The 27,259-nt window shown below is 38.4% G+C and overlaps 1 protein-coding gene across 2 annotated transcripts in view; it reads right to left on the bottom strand.

The window, feature by feature from the left end:
* The window catches only part of LOC306820688 (voltage-dependent T-type calcium channel subunit alpha-1I-like), a 125,535-nt gene that overhangs the window by 89,096 nt on the left and 9,180 nt on the right, over positions 1 to 27,259 (bottom strand). For both annotated transcript variants that reach the window (XM_079338610.1, XM_079338611.1), the window contains exons 3-4: positions 14,635 to 14,732; positions 7,769 to 7,928 (exon numbers count right to left, since the gene is read on the bottom strand). In XM_079338610.1, coding sequence (XP_079194736.1) covers positions 7,769 to 7,928; positions 14,635 to 14,732 — 258 coding nt within the window. The remainder of the gene's footprint in view (positions 1 to 7,768; positions 7,929 to 14,634; positions 14,733 to 27,259) is intronic.

The raw sequence follows: 27,259 nt of genomic DNA, 5'->3' as shown, positions 1-27,259 counted from the left end.
AGGTTAATCCGTGTGAAGCAGCAGAAAGCATGAGGTAGTGTTTGATCAGTCGGTCTTTGTTAGTTGAAGTCCTTTATAGTTATAAGTTGTGTGACAAAGCTTTTACAGAGAGATGGGATAGGAAAAAAGCAGCGCATGACAAATGATGTTCAGTCAGAGTTAAAAGTTAAACATCTCCATACAATCATGTTCAAGTAAAAGACACTCTGGGATCAAATGAAAGTCAGTTAGTGAAGAAAGAAAAATAGAAAGAAAGATGTGGGAGAAGGAAATAACGTTGAAAAGGAACAATTGAGTTTGGAAAAAGAAAAAAAAACAGAGGAAACTGAAAAGCAATGGCTTGTCGAAGGAGAGCAAGACAGAGAGAAGAAAAGCAAATAAGAAAATCTTGTGAGGAAAAAAGACAGAGTGACACAGATAAGATAAGAGAGAGAGAAAGACACACACACACACACACACACACACACACACACACACACACACACACAGGAGCGGCGGTGTTTGCCTTGCCATTACAGAAAGAGCAAGGTAGACACTAAAGACAGTGAGCAGCAGAGCTGTGTGTGATCTCAGTTTAATCTGATGGTAGGTTGCTATTTAAAGGGCAGACTGGAGGATAAGATACAGATGAGTGCAGCCACTGGTTAGCAATTACATGTGACCTGGTATTTGAGAAGGCTCGACAGAAGTAGCATTCTGAGTACTTTTCCTGTCTCTCACTCCACTTTTAGTCCTTTTTCAGCTTGCTCTTTTAGCCTGCTCACTGACTCTGTCTCGCTGCATTGTGTCGTTCTGAAAAGAAGCTATTACCTCAGTAGAACCAAGGCCTTTTGGTTAAATGTTGGGCTAGATATTTCTAAAGCAGGTATATATATATATATATATATATATATATATATATATATATATATATATATATATATATATATGACAGCTTTTATGACATTAGGTGTTACTGTCACTACATGGATGTTTCGCTGTCTTTAAAACTTATGCAGCCTTATTGGTTGGCTGTCTATCCATATATTTTTATGGAGCAAAACAAACTTGATTACCTTTTTTAAAGACCTGCTTTGGGTTTGTCAGCTTGGCAATCCGTTTACACAGCATTTGCAGATGAAAATCCATGCAGATTTAATTTGCACCTTCAAGAAGAACACAGTCTCTTTGTCCTGTCCATGACGCTGCTCTCTTCCTCTCAGTGCTGACATCTTATTTTATTGTAATTAATTGTACATAATGTTTGAACAGTGCTGAAGTCTTTGTCTCATTAATTAAGCACTTCATTAAAGGTTTTTTTTGGGGGGCTGGATCACTTTCCGTTAGTTTTTCTGCTCCTCATTCAAGAGAGTGCAAATATGTGGAAAAAAACAGTGCTGCTCAGACAAAGTTTGCTATCTTAACCAAACTTAAGTCAGAAGCAGTTCCTGACTCAAAGAAAAAAGTTCTCAAATATGAACCTTAACTTGATTTTGCTGGGTTTTCTTGAGGAGGGGATTTTGGTTAATCGATTTAACCATCAGTTAATATATTTTCATCCAACAGTATGTATCCAAAATATAATCAAGGACCAGAACAAGTTCAGTATTATAAAAACCTGAGTAGGCTGACATTCAGTGAGAACACAGAAGCAGGTTGTAAAAAAGCACAGCAACATCTAAGCTAAACTGGTTTGGTGTGTGCAGTAAACACTTTTTAACAATTCGGAGTCTGTCCTCACATTCAGCTTTGTCACCTGCTTTGGTAATATCCAAATAGGAGACAAAAATAGTTTCTAACACAATATTACATTTGGGGTTAAATGACCTAATTTGTCTGTCACCTTCAGAAAGAGCGCTGCAGCTAAGTCTCGAGACATCTTGCAGGGTCCTTAGTGCCCTCTGTTACATGAGTTTAAGCTTTTGCCCTCAGGCAGAAGATACAGATTACCAAAAGCCAAGTCCAACAGGTTAAAAAAGGATTTATTTACTCAGGACATCAAGCTTCTGAACTCTAATGATAACAGGTTTTCATTCTGGTTCTGATGCTGATTTTATTGACATTTTTAACCATTTAACCGTTTCTTGGTATTACATGATGAATGCTTGTATTTATGTATTTTATGTTGTTTACAATGTTTGTTGTTTCTACTGTCTACGTGCCTGTGTTTCCAAATGTTTTTGGGGTTTTTTTTACGTTGTTTTCACCTGGCTGCAAACCAAATTTAGCCATGGGGGGGAAATGTGTAAGTTGAATGGTCCGAGTATGATATCATAAATAAAGTACGGCAGTTCATGTGTTATCATACAAATGTCAAACTGATTAATATATAGAGTATCTAAGACTTGTCAATGCTTTTTGTTGGCGATCCATAAGTACAAAAGGAGGGTCTATTTTATGGTTTCATTTTTTTCTTCTATTTTACATGTTCTATTTATGCACAAAACCATATTGGATCATATAAAGAAAGCACTCGACATGATGGTTACAACAATATACATTGAATTTTAGTTTCGCTCTTATCAGGGTCTCTTGGAAATAAGGTCTTGAGTTTATTGACCCATCCATTGTCCCCAACATATCAGGCAGAATTCATTGCTCTTTCTTCCAGTCACTGGACTTCTAAAATGTCTGATGGCTATAAAAAGTTGCTTTGGCTGTCTTATAATAATCCAGATGGGTTTGTATATTGTAGAAGTTAGATTGAAGACTGTCATTTAGAGGCCAAGTATGTTAAAATGACATCAAAGTGGGTTTTTCATTACCTAAGTTATACACTAATTATATTACATTAGATTTAAAAGACAGGAATAGGAAAAATCAATAACTGTGAGTAAAAGAATAAAAAAAGCACTGTGGTGTAAAAACATGTTGATCATTGCTAATCAGATGACTGGCAAGTTAACAACACAAATGTTTACCCAGTTGTTCAACTATTTTTCACATCCCACAACCCAGCACTAATCCTCCACCTCTGCACGGGACGGAGCCAACATCAAGTGACAGCAGTTCTCACAGCTGAGCTCATTATCTGATTGGATGTCAGCTCTGCGTCTCTGTATACTGAGGTGATTACGTTCACCACCAGGCAGTGTCAGGCAGACAGCATTCATTTCACACCTGAGGAGATGTTGGACTCCTGACAGCAGAAGCACCAGCCAAAGGTTCGTGTTTGATACCTTACGATTATGTTCCTGGAAACACTCTGCTGATTTACAACCATCACACGTGGTTTGCATCAGCTTTATGTCAGAAACAAACACAAATCTGTTTGTCTGCATAATTTACTAACGTTGGATGACATTACCGAAATTAACTCAGGTGGGTCAGGGCATCCCATGATCGCATCCCCTTTCCATCTGTGGGTTGGTTACCATGGTGATGGCCTACCACAAAGCCTATCATCAGATCATTATTTTCTCCCTGGGCTTGGCAGACTGAATCGCCGTCGAGCCCACTCCTCTGTGCAGCCAAACTGGCCTAATCAAACGCTTGGCCGCAGATTTGGTCTCCCCAGGCTTACCACAGGCTGAATCCCAGCTATTGTCTGAGCTCTGGGTTTTCACAGTGGTATTAGCTGTACTCTTAATCATAGAGATATATAGGAACAAGCAGCACCTGTTAAGCTTCTGGACCTGAACAACGACTGACCATTTATATTTTGCTTTTTATCAGGGGACAGGAAGACAGCCATTGTGATATATATCTGACTGCTGAATTATTATTAAGAAACTCTTAAGAACGCCCAGCTGTATCACAAGTGAATGAGCAAATGCTCTATGAAGTTAATAAATTCTTAATGAGATACTTCGCCCGTTGAAACATTAATCTGTATTGACATTGTATTTTGGCATTTCTTGGCAGAAAACACACTCTATGTCTGTGACCATAGGCAAACAGTGAGAGCACCGATACCACCAGTATGTTGTAAAAATGTAAAATAATTTTTTAAATTGATTTCGTCTTGACCGAGATTATTATGTCTCTTTGGCTCTTGCAGATGAACGACAACAACTCACAGAATGCACAGCACTGCAGGCCACTCCCACTATAGCTGCCAAGCTCAACAAACATTTACGACAACACAAGGCCGTTTCCTCAACTGATCCCGAGATTTCTTCCAGAGAGAATTTGTATTTTGGCATTTCTTGGCAGAAAACACACTCTATGTCTGTGACCATAGGCAAACAGTGAGAGCACCGATACCACCAGTCTGCCTCCTTGTTCACACAGCCGCCGTGACCTGCATGTCTGCAGCAGCCAGCTCGCCTCTATATTGTGGCTCGCAGAGATAGCCACGAACATCCGATTTGAGCATAAGACCTACAAAATCTCAAAAAAAAATGTGATTGCTCCAATAGGTTGTGAAATAAATCTTCCTGTCAAGAGATTTCTATAGGAAAATGGTCAGCTACACTTTAAGCATATATATCCATCAGATACCAAAGACATCAACAAAAAAAGAAATCAGCAAAGGCTTCTTGAACATTTAAAAAAGTTAACCAATTTTATCCCATTATTTGATATCTATTCCAAACAACACATACATGTCCATGGTCTAATGGTATGGTATTATCTCCTGAATGTATGTGGAGATTTATCCAATAAAAAAAACATTTTGAGGTTAGCTCATGCTGTGTGGTATTGTGTAAAGCTGAACGGTTTTAAAGAAACATCACATTGCAATTAATCAAACAGGTTTGATTGTATTTTGCACTTAAGTGTTTTTGTCCTTCTTGCATCAAGATCGCTGGAACTATTCATTAACTGGGACTTTAAAAGGCCATTAATAACCTGTAACCACTGAAATCAATCACTTATGGCGCAGAGAGACGAGTGGTGCTGTATGTCCCCTGTGACAAAGTGATTGATTTGAAATATTCAGGTATTCAGCCTTGTGCTGAAACACAAAGAAAAGATCAATCAGTGCACTATTCTCAAGTTGAACAGTTGGTGCACTGGTGTTGTAGTCACCATACAATAATGAATGCGAATATTAAGCCCTGGAAATTCAATTGGAAAGGTGACCACAGTCCAGTACTCATTCATTACACTCTCATTGATCAGTATATTGTACTGCCGAGGTTGTTCTCTAAAAGGTTAACAGGAGGAAAGAACATTAATTTTCAGCTTATTTGAAAAGGGCTGCTCCGAGAGAGGCATAGGAAATAGCGAAGAATCCATCTTATAAAAGCCTTCACTTTAAAGAAGAAGACAATCATATCAGCCTTTAGGCGGAAAGTTTAGATTTTCTCTGAGCTTAACTAATCGTCTCTATCTTCCTTTGATATTTCAGAGAGCTCAGCCACAGATAACTTCACTGTAGGATTTAAACTGGCAGTTTAGTTATACAGAGTTTCTGTTGTGATATGCACCTTATGAATGTTTTACCTTACACTGTTTGAAATCACCAAACGATGGAACACATTACCAATAAGTTGAGGATATCAACATCTGTCCATCGTCAGATGTTGCTTTTGCACAACAGCAGTACAAGATCTGACAAAAGCAAGAAACTGTGCAGCCCCCTTTTCTTCTGAGGACACACATGCAGGGAGTCTTCTGCAGGGAGTCATGCAGGGAGTCTTCTATATCAACAACAGCTTTTTTCTTTCCTCTGATTTTGAAGTGACATGACAGAAGAGTAATTGAATTTCTGACTCCTCCACCAAAAATAAACAGCCCACAGCCACTGAGCTACAGAACATTAGGCCTGGTAATATCACTCAACACTACTGCAACAATAACATTCCCACAGCTGAACCAAAATATTGCCACCCCAAAGAAAGAGACAGCAAGGAGAAAAGTTGAAAAGGTGAATAGATATTGATACGGCATCGTCCAACTGTAAAGGTGAGAAGGAGCAGTATATCTATCCTTACATATAGACCTTTTCTAAGATTGTGGATACCCTGCTGCACATCAGTGTAGTAAGAATGGGTGTGTGACTACTGACAGGTGTGCAACAAAAAATAAAATAATATTAATAAAAAAACATATATATATATACACACATAGCAAGGGGTGATTTGCCACATACAGAGTAGACTTCTACTTCAGGTGATGATGAGGGGATGAGGATATGTTCAAGTGAAGCTAATCACAAAGAGCAGTGACAAAAGAAGTGTTTCTTTGAAGAACAAACATCGTTTGTCCAACAGGATTTTTGTAGTTAGCTGGCACAAAGCATCTCTTCTCTTCTGACACTAATGCTTTTTATTGTACACTGTTCCCAATTCACATAAACTAATAACATAAAATAAGATGAAGTATTAATAAGTATTTTTACCATCCAAGCTTATGGGTTTTGATCACTGACCTTTTTTTTGAAGTCATTTTTGTTTCTACACAGAAACTACACAGATGTTCCATCAAAGTCACTTATACTGATGGTAGCCTTTGGGTAGAGGGTGGAGGGGTTGAAATAAAAAAAAAGGGTTGTTTTTTTCATTAAGTGGCAGAATTGACTCGCAGATAATGATATTTGCTCTGTGCAGATTTTGGTTTGCAATCAGACCCATTATATTAATACATGAGTTAGTGAAAGAGCGAGTGAGAGAAAGAGAGCGAGAGACAGTCAACACTATGATAATGTCTGTAAATTATAGTTGGTATAATTAATCTTCTAGAGAGTCACATTGAGCAAGGGCAAGTAATGAGATGAGGGGTGAAAACCCCATGTAGACACAGGCACACACACACACACACACACACACACACACACACACACACCCACACACACACACACACACTGTCTGTCACACAAAGATACAAAAGTGTCCCAAAGCATATATTACATACAACCAATACACAAACAACTGTCCCTTTTTTGCAACACACAAACACACATGGCTGCTAGTCATAGTTGTTTTAAAGCTCCTGTGAGGAGCTTTCACATTTTTAAAACAGACTTCAATTAATACTAATGTCCATATTTGACATTTAAAAACAAACATCTATATCAAAGTCATGTTCAAGGCCTGAAACTGGAGCTGTGGAGTACATGTCAGAGGATGGCATTAACAGCATGCTGCTAAAACAGACTTTTTCTACATTTATCACAGCAAAGATTCAAAGTGAGGGGCATGGTTCACATTAGAGAGAAAGCACCACATACAAACGTGCATTAAAAAAATATTGAAGAGAAAGGAGGTACTACTTCGTCCACAGGGGGCACCAAAAACGACAAAAAAAGGAAATGTTTCTCACTGAAGCTTCAATCGTTAATCACTGATTATTTTCCTATGCAAAATAGCATTTGACTAATATCAACAGAGAATTCACAGAAATAAAATTAAAATTATGCAAGCTACAAATAAACAATTAAACCAAGAGAAAGACATATAAAAGACAAACTACAAAACAAATAAAGAAAAATACAATATTAGGTTTTCTTTCATAGTTCCCTAAGAGGCCACAATTTTGATTTAAGTCATAACCAGTTAAAAACTACTCACAGAGCTTAACATTCAGCTTCAGAAGCCTAATCACAAGTTGGTATTGCTTGGAACCCAATTAGAAATATACTGTTTCCAAACTAACTTTACAATGCCAAATGGTATCAGATATTACGAGTACTACCATCTACTGTAATCTGACAGGAGAAACATTTCATCCAAAGGACTTATCATCACAACCACTGTAGATTTGACACACAAAATGGCATATCAAATATGAAGCCGACAGAGCAACAGGTCCCAAAGCCTCAGGCATCACAATGTCTCACACTTGGCTTCTCTTTCACACTTTCCATTTCACACACTGACAAACAGAGCAGGCGCTGACTCACAGTGTGAAGTTCTCCTCTGGGTAACAGCGGTTCCTCAGCAGTCCCGCCCACAGCTGCACTCCGATGATGCCAAAGATGAAGAAGACGAAGAAACAAAGGAGGAGGACGTTCCCCAGCATGGGCAGAGTGTCGAGCAGCAGGTTTACCAGGATACGCATGCCTGAAGAGGTAAAAAAAAACCACTCAGATTGTAACTGTGATTGTCAGTTTCCCCCAACTTTTACCCTAACAGTTTGCATGTATAGATCCTAATGGAATCTTTGTGAGGTCAATGAGTAAGTCCTTTATTTTCTTGACTTCACACTTTAATATTGGGGAATTGTTGGGATGAGATGAAAGCATACTTGTTGCTCTTTGTGGATATTTAGTGTGGTGTGGGATAGCGGTGTCGAATGTTGATTTGGTGTGTGGGTTCATGTTCACGGCTGCATTTAATAGCAAATGTTGAATACAAAAAAATTGTTGACGGTAACAACAACAATGGTCGATTGCTTTTTTATTGTTAATTGGTTCAATACACAAACAAACACAGACACGTTTGTATAATTTGTGCACTCCTAAACACTAACACTCACACGCACACACACTATTTTGCTGCTGTATCACATTACCCTGGCACTTCCATACAAGCCTTCGTATTATCATAATTAGCTAATCAATCCCTAATCTGCACGCTAATTTTGATCCCACAGCCCATTACTCTGACTATGATCTGCATAAAGAAACTACAGCAGGGGTTCAATTCTATCTGTAAAATAGATGGAGAATTGATACAGCATTTAGCTGGCTAATCAGGGGTAAGTAGAAAGGCAGTTCCAAGACCTTCTCCCAGGGGTCCAGCGAAATGACTTAATGATTTTTAATAATTGTAGGAAATCACATAAGACAAGGAAGCCTCGGATAACACTGAAGGACACCTGATTAATCTAAATCTAAATAACATAGAATTGGTGAGAATTCTATTAAAAACTTTCAGACATCTCTCTGAACAATAAATAATACAAGGTTTGTTTGTTTAATGGATAATCTATGTCATGTTATCTGCATTATTGGGAGATTCCTGGTTCATGCATTCGTTGGCTCTATGACTACGCCAATAAACACACACAGTGCTCTGGTTGGTGTAACATACAGTCAAAATATGTTACACATGTTTCAGATAATTCATCAAATGTTTGAATATATCAAAGATAATAGCATAGTACTCTAAGATCTCATTTATGCTATCCATATAAAGTTGTCATGATACAACCCTAGTTTTAATTGTATACACCTGCAACATAACTTAGGAATGGACAGTATACTATGATAGTCCATGCAGTATCGTAAATTGTTAATATTAATATATATATAGATATATATAGATATATCTATATATATATCTATATATATATATACATACACACACATATACATATATTAATACTATATATATATATATAAATATATATAAAATATAAACATATTATATAACGATGTCCTCCCTCTCTTCTTTTGCAACAGACACAGACACACAAAAATGACCTTGGGTTAGCAGAGAGCAGGGATTTTTGTATTTAAATGTTTTATGATTTACTGGCAGGAAAAGCCTCAGATTCCAGAAGGTTCCCACTGCCCACAACAGGAATGAGATCAAAGGACCAAAGGTTCACTGAAGCACAGTCCTCTCTTCTTCTATGGATATCCTTGTTGGTTTATCAATCTACTGTGACCGAACAACTCAGGCATGTACATGAAGACTTTCAGAAGAATGACAACAGCTGTTTACACTGTCTGAGAGATTTATTGAATTGCGTCATCACTTTTGATGATGTATATCACTGTGATGAGGCGCTTCACTGCACTAAATTGAGAGGTGATCCTTACATTTCAGTTTCTGACTCTAAAACAGAATTTCTTATCACTTCATCACTTTATTGAAATATAAAATCTGCCTATTTGATAGCAGGAAATTAGAGTTGACTAAATAGAGGAACAAGTTTATTTTATTTAAAAGGCAACTTTAATCATTTTAATCTCTTACAGCAGACTTGCAGAGACGCTGCAAAAGGGGGGTGGGGGTGGAGGGGTGTTCAGAGCGGAGAAAATGTAAATTAGCAAAGTGCAAACTTGATGAGCAGTGAGGTTAGACAGAATGTAAACGAAAAGAAAGGGGAGGCAGATAATCCGCTGATGACTGTTACCATAGCTACTGATGCAGCCTTACCCAAGGGTGCTTTGGGTAATGTAGTAAACAGGTCCAGTGCTTTAAGCTGTGGCCACTGGGAACCAGGCCTGGATGATTTCATTTAGCAACCCATCAGGTGCCTCACTTCACACATCCACCACTGAGCTTTTGAGCAAAATTAGTCAGTGTGTACGAAAGTGACTTTGCGTTACGGCTGTGTTTTGTTTTTTTTAATCTCTGCTGTGTGTGTGTGTGTGTGTGTGTGTGTGTGTGTGTGTGTGTGTGTGTGTGTGTGTGTGTGTGTGTGTGTGTGTGTGTGAGCACATGACAGTGTAGAAGATACACATCAGGGCAGAGATTGAATTACCCCTGAGATGAGCTCTGTGGTAAATTGTGTTTAATAAAGAAGAGAATTGCTTCTTTATTCATCCAGGAAATAAAGATGAGTGAAATAACTGGCTGTTAGAAGCAGGTGCTACTGTAGCGCATAGTCGTGTTTGTTATAGATTGACCTCTGCATCCTGTGGATTTTGTGGCCAGTGGTTAACAAAACAACAAGACCATTTCATATCTGTGTGGGTAATTTTTCAGTCCACAGTCAATCAAGTAATATAATACATTGAATATAATGATTTTTTAAAATTCAATCAATTTTTTTTTAATTATTTTTTTTTTCTGTGCATAACAAATGCAGCATTATCAATGGCTACATTAAAGGAATGATTATGTTTAATTAAAGGTATAGGCTGCTTTAATATTATGTGTTTTGTCAATTAAAATTGGAGAAGAACAGATTTAAGAACAAGTAGTGAGGGCTGAATTTCAATAAGATTTAATTTATTGGTCTGGTATTGCTCATGCTGACTTACTTTAGCAGTAATGGGTCACTGGGACTCTTGAGTATAAAGTAGCAAACTTTTTTTAAACTTTACCGCTTATAACGTCTGCAGTATAAAACCGTATTCGGAGGTTTGTTACCTGGCAATGAATTTTGAAAAAAGTTGTGTGTATACCATGAAGCATTGCGGTGCAAAGCTTTGGTGAGCAGGCGGTGATGATAGACCATCACCTCCATGAGAAGAGCGTGACAAGAATGAAATCAGAAAACAACAAGCAGTTAATATTTGGCAACATTATCAAACCTAGAAGTTGTTTTATTAAAGAGTAAATGACATTTGACAGAGTACATGTAATGACAGGCACTAAACCAAAGTCTGTATGAAACAAATTCTTGAGTTGTGGCAAGAACGTGTTTCATTATGTAATCAAACAGTTAAAGTTATTTATTTATGTATTCATTTATTGAGTTAATGTGCTCAGTTTAAAACATTTTCATCTATTAAATTAATGCTGTTATTTATTACTGATCTCCGCTGGCTTTGCTGCATGTTTTAGTCCAGTGAGACCGTGAGGAGTATTCTAAATGGTTATTTACTTTTAAAAATGGTTTTCTGATACAGTCCACTACAGAGAGCTCCCCCTGTAGAAAGAAGGGAGTAGTGACATGTGATTATGCGCACCACAGCAGATTGAATGAAAAGCCTATCTTAGCATGACAACATGTTAGCAACAAATTTGCAAACAAATCAATGCTTTTTCTTATCCACACAAGATCTTTTTTTCCAATAACACTTCAGTCTTGTCCTATCTTGATCACTTTTTACTTTAACCTGACCAAGAAGCATTGGTGCCTTCCCCATACCAAACTCGATGTAGGGGATATTTAATCTCTTCAGCCAGCTCAGGGTCTATCCCAGGGTCTCCTCCCAGTTGGATTTGCTTGAAAAAACCTCCTAATAGGCACCAAGGAGGCATCCTAGTGGGATGCTCCAACCACATCCACTGGCTCTTTCGACAATGTGAAGGAGTACAGGATCTACCCTGAGCTCCCTCTGGATATCTGTGTTCCTGATGTTCTTTTCAGAGTTGAGCCTAACATCCTGGTTCGATTTAGACAGCCAACTGATTTTGTTAGGTTTAGTAAAAGATAGTTTTTTAGGTTTAAATGTTAAATCTGCATTAACATTACCTCTCACTGGACACAAACAGCATCACATTTTGTCTTTCCAATTATTGAAAATTACATAGTGTGGAACATTAGCTTGTTATTGATATGCATTAAGGGGGGCAGGAATAAGAGAAGGTGTGATATTTTGTTTCATGCATTGAATAACAGCTGTTTTAAATAAAAATGTATGCGTACAGATTTGTATCGAATAGAATTTGTTCTGGAATAGAGTTTCTTGTCAAGCCACCTCTGTATCATCCTGAGCAAAAAAATAAATAAACAGCCCTTGCTGTTGTTTCACCGCCACTTCCTTTCTTGAAGATCAAATCATCTCTTTCCCACCCGATGTTCCACACTTTGGTTTTCTCTCGCTCATTTTATCTCCATTCATCTGAAGACTCCCTCCCTCCTTTGTACTGTCTTCTCGGCTATCTATCATCATAATAGCCTGCTCATCTGGGTCCCCCTGCATCTCTATCCTCATCATCCTTCTCTTCCTCTCTTCCATCTTTTCCTATCCTGCATGGAGCCGGATAATCCCCTTCTCCCTCCCTCGTTTGTCTCTCTTTCTGTCTTTTTTCTTCTCCCTTCTTACCTACTTCTTTGTTCCCTTTCATCCATCAGTAACCTCAAAGGTTTTGTGTCCTTATTGAAATGTTTCCGGAGAACGCACTAAGGAAACGCATCAATCCAGTTCTGTTGGATTGACGTACGTGATTGATAATCTTCATTTTTCACCTCTCCTTCATGTTTCTAAGCTTTCTTACAAATGGACCAGTTGCAACACTCAAAAGAGAAGTCATATCGCTCATTGAACAAGCAGATTTCAGCTGTACACATTAGACTCTAATGGTTTATCAGTGTTTGGTTTTCCTCTCACCAGAGAGCTGCACACATTCAATAGTAAACCAAGTCCACCTTGTAAATTAAGATAACAGGCCATGAGCTATGCATTGGAAGTTTGGAAAACAACCCTCTGAAATAAAGTGGAACATATTGTGAAATGTGACCGATGGTTAAATGTTTTTTTGTTCTTACAGGGAGATTTTCCGTGTATGTATCCCTGAAAAAGGAATGCATTTGAATTTCCCCTGTATACTACACGCTATACAGATGTTATACTGTACATGATGTACAGGGGGGCGTTCAAATTTTTGATTTCACGCAGCAGATTTTTTTCTAGGCGCAAGACCATTTAAATACAAATAGAGTAATCATCTTTCAGTACCTGGGGTTCAGTGTCTTACCTTATAGGATGCCGAGAAAGGAAAGGAAACCTACCTTCTGATTAAACTATAACCAGATTTATTTCCTGTCCAAGCTGCCCTGATGTGTATCTTCAACTCAAACTGTTTTTTTTCCGAAACCCAAACAAATATACGCTTTCACTTAAGCCTTGCATTACATATTCTATTTACTAAACAGTTAAATCACATACATAAACATTTGTTCCAAAAGAGACACACAGTAAGGAAGAAATGGACATAAGAACAGAGCTGGTGGTTTGATAAACTTAAAACAAGATTTTCCTTAATTCTACAGTATCAGTAACTTCATAAATGTTGAAGTATTTTCCATGTTCCCATTATCTACCCATATAAAGAATGTTCCATGTAAAGTATGCGCCAAAAATAGAACATCAACCCACGTTTCTCTGTAGCCAACACAATTCACCGCACCTGCTTTCAAGAAAAAATGCTAATTAGTTTATGCAGATTTATGAGCAGTGGGAGGTTCAGCAGTGTTACTTATACAGTATAGGAAGCAAAACAATATGAGTCTCTCACCAACATATGCGACTAAAAGAGAGGATTCTTAAAATGATTGCCTGTTAGTTCGGCACATCAAGCTCACATTAACAAGAAACCAGCCCTGATTATTCTCAAGGAAAAAGAACAGAGGCTGAGCTGCACTCTGGGAGTCCAAGTGACGGGTTCAGGTGACAAGTGTCAAAATTAGGACAGCTCAGGGTGGATACAATTATTTTTTAGGAATTTAAATAACCCTGTGAACGTTGCATTGCCCTGGATTCATTATCTGACACAGGATGAAACTACGTGTACAGCTAGATGGAGATGAAATATGACCTCCCTGTCAGGACATTCTTTTTAAATTCTCTACTTTCATTTTCCTTTTTCCTGTGCAGGTGTCCATCACTGTTTGAAATGCAGCTGAGAAAATTATACCGCACCTGAAAAACTAGGCCATCTCATTTACAGCTACAGGTATACAATCAGATAACATAATCACGTTGCCTTGTTACTGAAATGCGCTAAACTTGAAATAGTTGAAGCTATTTGCACTATTGTAGTAAATGAAACCACATGTTTTCATAATCGGAGTTCATCCAATGAATTTGGATAAGAAGTGTACTGGAAGTCAGTAAGAGCCAAATCAAAATCTCTGTTGAAAATTATCAGTATAGCTTGTCGCCATTTTTCTGCACAATTCATTTCCAGCACCCCGGACAGCGACTAAGCTACCAATCACTGTCCGTGGTCCTCCCACATTTACATGAATGAACATTGTAAAAAAAAAAATAAAATCTTTATTTTACTATAACAAAAAAATGAACAGCAATTTTATAAACTTCTTTAAAAAAAATTATTTATGATGTATTGAATGTTTGCACCCACTCCTTTATGTACATATTTATTTAGTACCCAGATCTAAAGTGATTTTATGACTTACTTGGCACCCTGTTGATTGCTTTGAGAGGCCGCAGTACCCTCACTGTTCTGATGGCGGTGAAGTTCATGTTCTGCAGGTCCAGTGAGTATTCAACCATCCTGGAATATACACAGAACATAGGAAACAATGTTAGAAAACCACAGTTTCAAACAGTTTATAGGGTGTCAAAGAGAATGGAAACAAGAACAATGGCTTTCTGCTGAACTTCTAAGTTAGTGTAATATACTTCTTCCTCCATGTTTGTTAATTTGTTAAAAAAAAAAGACCTATAGGTTGAAAATGACATGTCAAATAGTACAGAAGACCCACTGGATCCCTGAAACTGGTTCTATCGTTTTTTAGCCTGTGTGAGGTGTGCTTTAGAATGAAGAGCCTGCAATTCAACCAAACCTGCAAACAAACCAAATTACAGCAGAGGGGCAGAGGTTGAAGGTGGAGGAAGAAAACAAGCTTGAAGTTAAACTAAGCATGGAATAATGAAGATGGAGGATCAAAACAAAGAGAGAATATTTTAATATTTGACCTATCTTGACATTGTTTTTGTTTTGTTTTTTTAAACTAGGGGAAGCATATTTGCCAGACGACTGGCCAAAAGAAAACAACTGGAGTGCAGACAGGAGGTAGAACTACGGCAACATTTGAAGAGAGATGAAACACAGCAAAATGTATTTTTCACACAACAGTGTGATTGATATTTTTAGGTTGTGTGGTTATATGGTGTTAATGACTAGAAAGCCACACTCTTGTATGCCTTGCTTTGTCCTTTATTGTACTCTATATGTGAACATTATTTACATCACACAGATAATGCTGGAATCAAGAAGACCTGAAAGTCGAGCAGTCGAAACTCTGAAAGCCAGTAGCAAAATGTTTCACCAAGGGGATACATCAAGTGAGAAGAAAACTGCTTCTTGTTTTTATTTTATTTTATTAAATAGAGCAGTTGTTGATCATCTACACATGTATAAGAGTGTTTCTTCCTATATTATGACTAACTGAGGGGGAGTTCAATATTTATGAGAAGAGAGAAGAAATAGACGGGCAGGAGATGGAAAAGTGTGAGGAGAGGACGAAAAGATTAGAACCCATGCATGTAAAAGCAAAATGGGATGATGAAGTGAAATATAACAAGTGCAATAAAGTGAGATTGAGAGAGTGAGACAAGTAGAGCTTGAGGGTTTTATCAAGTGTTAGAGATAATTACAATGTTAGGAAGAGCGAGACAGGGAGAGGGGAGCAATATGCATATACCTGTCTGAGCAGAGGAAAGTATGCTCTCAGGAAAGGAAGGGGGGAGAGAGGCCTCAAGATGAAGGGGAAAGAAGTACAAGAAACTAAGATAAATTCCAGGTATTTCACACCAATATACTTCAACATAGTTAATCCCTTTATAATAAGAAGCTCATTTCAAAGAGAGGTTAGAGTCTAAGAGGTGGTTTCTCACAAGTCTAAAAAGCCCCAGCCAATTATTCGCTTTCAGCTCCTCGACCTTAAGACCTGCACACCTTGACAGAAGTCTTGAATATGTTTGACAGCAAAAAAACAGTTACATAGAAAGAAATGTTGAAATTCTTCCATTTCTTGGTGGTCCAGGGGGAGTTACACATTTTGAAATGGAATCGTGCTAGGTTTCAAAGTTTGATAGCATGAACAAGTTATATAAGGATACTCAGGAGGCTGAGAGAAAAAAAATGGCCAGGTTGAAGTTCTTCCAAGACCTTAGAAAATATAGCAGGTAACTGCCAACTTCAATCAAATGTCAAGCAGGAAGAGCATGTGTGTTCCCAGAGTTTTAACCGGAGCTCATGTCCCCTCAGGTGTACCTCCGTATGAACTTGAAAAACATGGGTGAAAAAGTTTCAAAGTTGATCCTGAAAGCTGCTGCTACCTTAGCTTTAAGGTCTCCCTAACAAAACATGTTGCTTTATTCTTTGTCCAGTCCAGTGACCAAAACCTCAGTCCAGTGACCAAAACCTCTGCACACGCTTCAGAGAATCCATAAGGTGCAGATCTGACTCAGTCAACTGTGAAATACGAATCTCTCCTCTTGCCTGTGTATCAATGTATCCTTTGTGGAGACAGGAGCCTGCTGAGCCATGATTATGCCACAGCTCCACCACAAATCCAAAAAAAAAAACAAAAAAAAAACAGGCTAGCAAAACACACTGACCATGAACAGCAAGGTGGGAGTTTGCACAGATCCTGAATACAGCCTTATCTATGTGAGATCACAGAGGTCAGTTTCTCAGTGAGGAGCTGTGATCTAATTTGACAGCCAATTTTCTTTGGCGCAAGCAGAGAACAGGGTGTACACTTCAACCACTTCCACAATAAGAGGAGGAGATAAGTATTTTGTGTTGAGTTTAAAGCAGGATGGAATAAAGGCGGTACAGTTATGAAGCAAAGTGTGAGCACGACGAGTGATAAAAAAGGAACGGTGTAAGTGTTTTACATTGCAGCAAAGAAAATATTGAAATTGAACAATTATAATAAAACTGTGTAGTAAGAAAGTCAACACATTTCAAACTGTGTCTATTGTTGTCTTTATTTTTTTTTGGGGGGGGGGGGGGGGGTTTCAGAGCCAGAATTGATCGTATTGGGACGAAGAGAAGGAGGGGGTTAGCAAACATGAAATTATCTGCTAACGCTATCACCAGTTAAACACACAGCACATTCCACCACCAGGGTGCTTTCAATCAAAAAACAAAACAAAAGATAATTTAGAGACTAGCGGGAATCATGGTAGTGATTCTCTCTTCAAATAATGAAAACAAACTCCAAGTTGACCGTAGTCATGTCAAACAGGTGAAACAAACCTGAGGAAGATAATGTTTACAGATGAGCTAATGTATCCAAGTATAATTAAAAAAAAATTCTTCGCAGCCATACAGCCACTTTAAAGGGATACTTCACCCATTTGCATGAAGCTTTGTATCATTAGAAACATGGTAGTAGTGTTGAATGGTCGTGAATCCAGCCCTCATTTTGCCCTGAGACGAGAAAAATAATGATACACAGCTTCATGCAAATGGGTGAAGTATCCCTTTAAGTAGTAATTCCTTCTTCCTTATGCAGCGGTTTTTGACACAACATCTGGTGTTTCCACAGCGACGATAAACAAGTGGTGTACGGATTTGTCTGGCTTTTCTTGTCTGTCTCTATGTATAGACGACAGATGGTCTGTTCTTAAATTATCTCATGAAGCTTGCTTTAATGTCCGCTGTCAAGCACTTTGGGACAAACCTTGTGTGTTTTAAGGTGCTTAATAAATCTGACCCCGACCTTGTCTCACCGAGCTACACCTTTACGAACAAAGACAGACCGCACTCACATGAGATCGCTCAGACGCAGACTCTGAAAGACACTATGTCTAATTTGAGCATCTGTATCTGAGTTAGGACAGCTCCCTAATCAAACACCTTCATAAATATTTGAAAAGGAGAACTAGAATATTACTTTTCTTCTAAGAGGCCTCGTAGGGGTGTGATGTGGATTTTTAACTGGTTCTTAAAGATCCTCCTTCTTCTCTTTTCAGATTTTCTTCTCTTTCTTTCTCTTCGCTTGAGGAAGCTGCATTTGCTTTATCTCCAAGAAGCTCATTGTAATGTCTCCAATATTCTGAATTATTCTCACTGGAGCTACAAGACTGGAACAGTGGGAGAGTTATTCTCCTGGGCTGCGCTGCTGGTTGGAGAAGGAAACTTTGAATGTTGGAGATAATTGGTGGTAGGGCAGGCTTTGAAACACCATGAATTTCATGAGCACCTCTGTAGTGTTGAGAGAAAATGTCTTATTGAAAACCAAAGTGAGGTTAATTTAGTGAGTCTTTATATTGTATTTCTTTACTTCTGACAAGATTTTTAAAGTTAGCTGACCTTTCTTTGTCCTTAAATTCTCACACCTTTCCCCATTTTCACACCTGTTCCCTCTTATAGTCAGTATTAGTTGGCTTAATCCACTGAAAACATACTGAAAACATACTAACATACTATCTGATAAGAAACAAACAAAAAAAAGGTACAGCATGACAGACACAGGCGTCGCAGTTCACCAGGATTACAGTTATTGTTCCCATTTTGTGTGGCCTTGGAAAGCAAACTAATGCTGTGAAAAATAAATTATGTGTTGCGTCCGTTCCACTAGCAGTGCTGTGGTCTAATAGGCAAGAATGAACTAATATGGCAATTACCAGGCAGCACTAAATGTCTCATTTTATGCCGACAGTCCAAGCCAAACTCCTTCTGGAGAAGATGTCATCAATTATTAAAATGAGATGAATGGATTCAGTAGATCTTCAGCCCCAGAAGAGGTTTGCTAGTCAGAGAAGATAAAGAGTCACACGTACACTAATTTACTACAGCTTAGAGGCCTTTGACTCCTTCTTTACCTTTTTTACTCTCCCGCTGCAGTTTTTTTCTTTCATGCCAAATTTTACAATTCAATAACTCACTCTTAAATTTCTTCTTTGTTTCCATTATAGTAGACACACCTTTCTCATCTTTCTTTCTACCCATCTGTTTAGTTTGATCATCCGTGTGTGTGTGTGTATACGTGTGCTTGAATGTTGTGCCTCTCCTTATTATTTCCATTCGCACGTTCCTACAGAGTGTTGTTTGGTGTCAGAGCTCTAATGAGCTACTGTTACACATCCAGCTGGGTACAGATGCCCAAACACTATTCTCTGTGTGTGTGTGTGTGTGTGTGTGTGTGTGTGTGTGTGTGTAGGTGTGTGTGTGTATGACGTCAGCTGTCTGCTGAGGGCTATTCACCAGGGTTACATTACACATTGTATCCCCACATGTTCTTACCCATCTCTTCCTGTTTGACTTCACATACTCAAGCCCATGACTTAAAACTCTCTTAAAAAAAGCAGGATGCTGATGAGTGTTTGTAAATATAATTTAGAATATGATTCAGAGTAAGTAGTTTTTTGAGATGAGATGTTTTATGAATTGACATTATAGATGGATTGATTCATTAACCTGGTATAGGGAAACTGGAAGAACAAAGTTCTTAAACAGTAAGTAAAACATGTTTTTTTTTTTTTTTGTGAGTACTTGCTTCGAATCAATTTCACAAGATCTCGTGCCAAGAGACCACACCATATTCAACAATTGTGATATCTGTCATCGAAATGAGACATGTCTTGCGATATAGATGCAGAGCAGCCACCATCATGACCGTGCAGGATGTTGAGCTGGAAATGACTCTAGAAGAGGCCCCCCGCCGCTGTTAAAGGGATTGGGTGGCGGCTAGTGCAGACACAGATCTGATCTGATCCGTTTGGAGCCAGTCGCTGATCTCACTTTAACATGAATAAAACACATTCATGAATTAAACTTATTTTTTCTGTTTAAACTCAGAGAAAAAGGAATCTGAATGTAATATGTGTCTCTGATATGTATGCTTTGTTCTAACTTGCAAGGGGAAGTTTGGTTAGTGTTGTTTAATTATGCTTGAGTCTCATTCATTTCAAGTGGAGGTGAGATTGAGTCCACCTTAAATCAATGTGGCTCTGATTACAGAGCTCCTCTGTGATTGGCACAAAAGGACGGGTAGCAGGGTATTTACAGTGTGTGAGCTCAGCAGACTGGTTTGATGAGTGTCACTGGAGAAGGCTGTTGGAAGAGACACGCTTTTACTTTTACTCTGTCCACAGAAGAATTTTGACAAAGGATGAAGTTTGTAATGTCAATTCAGAATAGATTGCAGTGTTAACTGAGACATCTCCAACCTTGTTGTTCTGTAAATCATTTTTCCACTCACACTGCCTGCTATCCAGGGACAGTATTCACAAAGCTTCCTTAAGCACGGTGCACACTGCAAGATAATCAGGCTGATTTATCACATTTGTTGTGTGGGGTCTCTCACATTAATGGAAATCGTTTGGTCTGAGCATGGCTTAAGTACGAAGAGTTGCTCCAGATAACTATATTCTGAGAAAATTCTTTGAATGATGACACTTTCTCAGAAATGTCAACTTGGTTTTAAAACTAGAACCTTCAATAAACAAGTAATTCTCAAAGCATCTTAGTCCTTCTGAGAGGCTTCTAAAGTTCCTTGTAACTACACTGAGTTTCCCAGGCAATGCATGAAGAGAAGTAATGAGTCATTTACGTTGCCATGTGCAACCTCAGAATGTTCACCTTTAGTGTGTCGGGCCGTGTTGCGGCTCTGTCCGAGTCACTGAGCACAGTCCACAAATCTGCAGCCAAAGGGAAAAAGGATGAGTGAGGAATCACTCACTGAAAAATACTCTCACCTCAGGGGAGAGGTACTTAAGTCTGCACCAACAGTTTCAAGATCTGCTGCTGTTCTTAAAAAAGTTGAGAAGTCCTTAAACTCAGCACAAAGAAATGTAGATATCTGGAAGACTGGAGATGCCTTTTGCCAACTCAAAACTACAAGCCATATTTTTTTTAAATTATGCTATCACAAGCTGCATCACAGGGGTTACTTAGAGGCTCATATAACAGAGTGCCGCCATTTTTCTTTTCTCCTTCTTTCAATGTTTGTGCTTAGCTTGGCAAAAACCAAACCTGATCTCTTCTTGAAACACAACCTAAAATAAGAACATAATTATATCCTACTCTAATTGTCACCACAGGAAAATATTCACTTAGTCCCAAAAAGGCCTTTTTATACATTCATTTAGACATAGGACAGTGGATAGAGTGGCGAGAGAGAGAGAGAGAGAGAGAGAGAGAGAGAGAGAGTGGGGAACAACACAGGACGGATTGGATCCTGTACTGTCCGCCACCAACCAACAAGTCTATAATTATCTTTTCTCTTGCAGGAAAACAAAAGAGACTGTCAAAGTATATTTTACATTGATGTCTTGATAAGTTAGTTCATGTGAAGCTTATGCTTCTGAGAATGTGTTCATTCCTTAGTATGTGGTATGAACTCCTCCAGCTATGTTACGCAGTCAGTTAGTGCATTCATCATCAAAGTAAGCATTTGACACCCGGGGGCATTTATATAGATGTAAGGGAAATATTCAGTGTTCAGTAGGGGGGCCAGTTAGCAGTAATCCACATCACTTCAATACTATGTATATATATATATATATATATATATATATATATATATATATATATATATATATATATATATAAAATACTATACTATACATTATACCTGTCTATCTGATCACCTCTATATTGTAAAGCACAACAAATAGTTGTATCAGTGTAAATAAAACACAATCTCAATCAATAAATACAATCCACGACAGTCAGTCCATGGAGGCCTGAATTTGGTAAAACATATGCCTCCATACCAACCAGTCAATGGTCAGCATTCAAAGTTATGAACTGGCTTACTGAGGTTTTGCTTCCTTTCCTGCAAACTGTGATGAGCATCTTTAATCTAGCAATACTACAGTTTGACCTTTTAGCTGTCATTAAAGTATCGTGAGCTTAGGGGGCTTGCCAGTGTTTCTTCAGTGGTCTTTCTACAACAAAGAACTTGTGCAACTAATCATGGGTCATAAATGGGTTTTATTGGACAAATAATACTCAAAAGCCTGTGTGTTGAGGGTTACACTATGTTGTTCATAAGTAATTGACTTGTATTGTTATTCTTTATGAACTCACAGACTGTTCTGATTTAATGAATAATGAGCAGGTAATGGAGTGTCTGACTCGGCACTCAAGCAGCACAACCTTTTTCTCACTTCACATCTTCTTCAGCAGTCCTATTTATCTAAACGCCCTCAGCCTGCTTACAGCATTTTTAAATTGCTATGGCCTGGAGAGTAGCGGTGTGAACAGACATCACTATCTGTATCTGTATTCCAATATAAAATATGTAGATGCCATGTTTGATACCGGAAGTGTAACCGAAAAACTTTCTTTATATACTTATCTTAAAGGATGACAAAAGACATAACCAATTTACAAACATTTGTTAAAAGGAAGTCATGTTAATTCTGGCAATGCAGTTGTGCCCTCAAAGCATTAATATTTTTAATTTAAACAAAAGTTTTAGATGTCTGGATGCTAACTTTATCTGAATGTATGTTGTGGAGGTTTGACTCTCTGATTGAACACAGAGGGAGGGTCAGAGGACTGGAGCTCTAATCTCCTAATTAATTTGGCAACATATTTTAGTTTCCATGACACAGATTGTTCAGGAATCATTTAATAAGTTTGCATTCAATCGCTCTGCCCCACACCACTCCTTCTCATAATGACACACATTTTGCTGGACTCAGAAAACACACAAATAAAAAAAGGGGGTTATTGGTGTGGGTTTATATTGTGATAGAAAAAAACCTTTGTTTTCCAATTGATGAACATATTTGCCAGCTGCAATAAGTAATAAACAAGCAAAACTTCCGCGAAAAGTATGCTAAATGATGTTGATTAATATTATTATCCATTATAATCAAAGCTGTCATACATTAATGTTCATATTTATAGCAGTTATTTTTGCTAAATCCAGAATCACCCTGTGATTTACCTTCACAATCCCCTTTTAGTTGCAGTCAATAGCCCTTATGTCTTCAGTCTGGTAGAGTCACTAAAAACAATAAGGTAGCAGCATGTACTATGTGAATCCCAAGTCATGTACTCACTTGAAGGTTTTGTCAAGGTGAGAGTTTCCCGATCAACAACAAACCCTTATTTTCGACCAAGGTAATTCATCCCGATTACATCAGTGGTCCTAACAATAGAGAACTCATTGATTTTTATAGTGGGAAATTGTATGCACTTTAGATAAGAAATGACACAAATATAGAGAGCACTGAGTGAAGGTAGGCGCGAGAAGAAATACAAAACTATTATTGAACTATTACCACAGTTCAATACCACACTCAACTGATACATGATCAAGAATTGTGGGCATCACATGACAAGGTATTCTCTCAACTTCCCGGAGAAACAAATGTTTTCTTTTAAATATTACAAAATTATAAACATAAAGGTGCCAGAAATGATCAATATGAAAATCTTCTTCTTTTAAAAAAAAAACTAGGACCTTAAGACAAACCAATGGAACAGTCAGATTATGAAGACTATTTTCTTTCAACTGCCTCTTCATTTTTACTGCAAGGTTAACACTGTAAAGTTTAAAATCAGTGCAATATGCAGATGACACTCTAGTTTCAACACTAAAAAGTTAATGATTATTTGGAGTTACAAAAGTTGAAGATTACAGAATACAGGTTATTCATTTTACACTGGTGTCTGATCGGATCTGTGTCTACTATATCTGCAGATGCCCATTGCCCAGGTATCGGATCGGTATTGGACCTCAAAGAGTCAGATTGTTACACCCCTTGTTTCTATAACACAACAAATACATGAAACTAAAACTTACACCAAATACACGCTATAAAGAAAAAAGAAAAAGCCAATATTTAGCCCTCTATTGTTCTATCCTTTTCACCTTTAATAAGCATCCGAAGTAACTGGAAAAGCTGCTCAATCTTGAGAAGCAACAAAATACGCTGCTACTTTTGGTCTCCATTTATGCGAAAAATAGCCTTTCCAGCCTGGCAAGGGTGAAATGATCTGTGGAGCAGAGGATCATTTGCCAGGGCTGAATCTGTCAGCAGTTGTTCTGCTGTGCGAGCGCCGCCAATCAGGAACCAATCTGGCAACCGGCATCTTTAGTTGTAAATGTAGTGACATTGAAGCAAGCAATATGCTGACTCCGATTGCCAATGTGGTGGTTCTTCTTAGTTGCTCAGTACAACAGATGAATAAGAGAGCAACAACCTGTGCAACCGAGGCCATCGTGCTGGTTGTTATTCATACCGCTGGTTTGATAGAAAGGGCTTTCAGTAAGCAAATTGTATATTTTTATAAGCTGTGACAATTCCCCATTCAGACCCTTTGATGTCCTTTCCTTTATCCATTACATTGCTTGTACTTTTTTTTTTTCTTTCATACTCCCGCTACACATCAGCATGTCTTTGACTCCTCTCCTGCTCACTCTGCGGAGTGTTTGAGACTGATAGAGGGCGTGAAGGGAGAGAGGAGGAGCTGACTGAATGAATGCATCCTGGGAGAGAAGGTGTAAAGCTGGGCCTGCTCTCGCAGATAGCCTCTCCTACGCTGCCCCACATGACACATTTTTACAAAGGGATGTGCACACACATACACACAGGTCAAATATGCAACAGGATCATGAGGGTGGGGGTTGGGATGAAAATGGATGGATGAATTATATACAGATTTTGCTGAGAGAGTGAAGGTCCATGTGACAGTCACGGTTCAATTAAACAAAACTCATTCAAATACAATACATATCCATTTACGTTTCATTTGTATTTTAATTTCCAAAAGCCGTTATCAAAGGGAGCAAACTAAAACACTTCTTGACACAACAACCAATCAGAGCAGTGAAGCGATAGCGTAAAAAGGGTATAGGGAATGTGGCTACCTTGAATTGACAAGTTGTGACTATAGTGATCTTTAAAACAGAATCGAGACAGAAAAAATGAGAATCAGGGGCGAAGATTTGCTTAGCAGTTAGGACTTTGTCCATGTGAAGAGGGTAACAGTCCACTAAGTGGGCGGCCGGGGTTATAAATCTGACATGTGGAACATTTGCTGCATGTCATCCCTGATTTCACCCCTGATTTCCTCGACTAATTCTTTAGAAGAAAAGTACGAGAAGCCATACTGCTAAAAGGGCTGGAGGTGGAAAATGCCTACATTCAGGCATGAAAAGGTTGGCCTCAAAACAAACAGATTGCCGTCATCTTGCCAATGCCCGTTCCGTCTATGGTGCTATGCTAGTTAGTGAAGTTTATTTATAAAGCAGACTTCATAGGGCAGGTATAGCCTCAACATACTTCAAAGTCAGTAGCAGCTAGCAAAGGTATGAACTACCTCAATCGAGTATAATCATCAAAAAATCATGCCCTATTTAAAGTAATAGGTTTCTTAAGGCTGGGTCATTTTAAAATCTCTCTCACGGAGAGGTGATGGGGCTCGAGTGCATCAGCCGGAGGAGAAAATTGAGCAATGCGCAGATACTTTTGGTTACCAGGATCCTTAAAACTGGCATCTCATCTTTGTCAACTTTTTTTGTTTGTTTTGTTATTGTTAATCCATGATCATTAATTTTAATTCATAATTTGAAATGCTACGAATTTTAACCATTAGATTTCATTAATGCCTGTCAGTTGACTCTGATTCTTAAAACGGGTTCCTGCTCTATCCGCACAGAAAGGATCAAAGCCAAAATCTACTTTGCTTCCTGTGCAGTTTAACGTCCTAAATTAAAGCTTCAATCTATAGTTGTGGAAGCAAGGCAATAGTCTTAATGCTGAGCAATGGCAGGTGCCAACAGGATAAGACTAAAGGCACAAGAAACAAACATCTTACACTCTAATGCCTCCTCTTGCTTCACCATTCTTTTTCTTTTCTTTCCATCACTCCCTGTCCGCTCGGCTGCAGGCAGCACAGTGCCGCAGTGCTCCAACAAATCAGGATCAGCGTCAGTCATTGGAAGTAATGCTATTACTGCGACTAAGAGCCAAGAGCATCTGTATACATTATCAACACACAGAGGGTCTGAATATAAAGAGACACATCTCCTATGGTGCTGGTTTTGGAAATGCTCATGCTGATAGTTGATGTGCCAATCCTTGTCTTTTAAGTATATGGTAAATAGTAATAATGGGCAAGATTTAAGTTTAAAATAATTACAAATAAGACATGCACTCAGATGAGGCCTCGGGAAAATAAACAGGGGCGATAAAAATATTGTCTGAAGATTTTAGAAATGTCTAAAATTTAAAAATTAAAATGTAAAATAGACTGCATTTACACAAGTTTTGTTAAGTTATTAATTGTTAATTGATCTTGTTAAAGTGTTATATCTAGTTTATGAAAACACCTAGATGTAGTTGTTTTGAGTGATTACTTATTTAATGTTAACTTATTTCAAATTTATTAGAAACTATAGGAGATGTGAATCTAGAAAAAGAAAAGATAGCCGAGGCCCATTTTGAGATTCAATTTAAAAGCTTTACTCTGAGAATGAGCAGTGGCTGATCATTCAAACTGTTGCTCGTTGTGGACGTGGAAACTATCACGCTTATTAGTGTATACAAAAATGTATGAAAACCACAAAAAGGCTTTTAGTCTGACTTTTGTTTGTCCGAATTAAAATACCAGACAATGAGGCGGTCAGCGGGGGATTGTGCCTTGAGGGAGAATTAACCCCAAAACAGAAACTTTTTGTTTGATGTAGGACACCTGCTTCTCGAAACACACAGACAACACACAGCGCTCCAAACAATCTGCATGTGCGTAGAGCTCTGGTTCAGCTTTGCAGGCAGGCTAAGCAGAGCCTGGTGTGGAACTCATGCTGCTCCTAATCCCTTCCCTGCAGAGCGCCTACTGTCTGTGTTTGCAGCACACTAGTTCCCAGCGGTGCCATATTCTATCACCCCACCCCCAAACGCTACCACCGCCTTGTAGTTGCACACCCTGCTTGTGATGGACCTAAGACTGGAGAATAATTGTTAGTGGCGGAGGCATCCTTGTGCATGGTCTGCACACAGCCAATGGATCATGGCGCAGAGGGCCAATCTCTACAGATGCTACTTAAAGGCTGGTAAGTGAAGGATGACAAGATGGAGGGCAAAGAAAGACATACA

The sequence above is a fragment of the Symphodus melops genome (genome assembly GCF_947650265.1).
Source record: "Symphodus melops genome assembly, chromosome: 2".
Taxonomy (NCBI): Eukaryota; Metazoa; Chordata; class Actinopteri; order Labriformes; family Labridae; genus Symphodus; species Symphodus melops.
The sequence above is the reverse complement of the archived record's forward strand: the minus strand, read 5'-3'. Positions and strand labels throughout refer to the sequence as shown.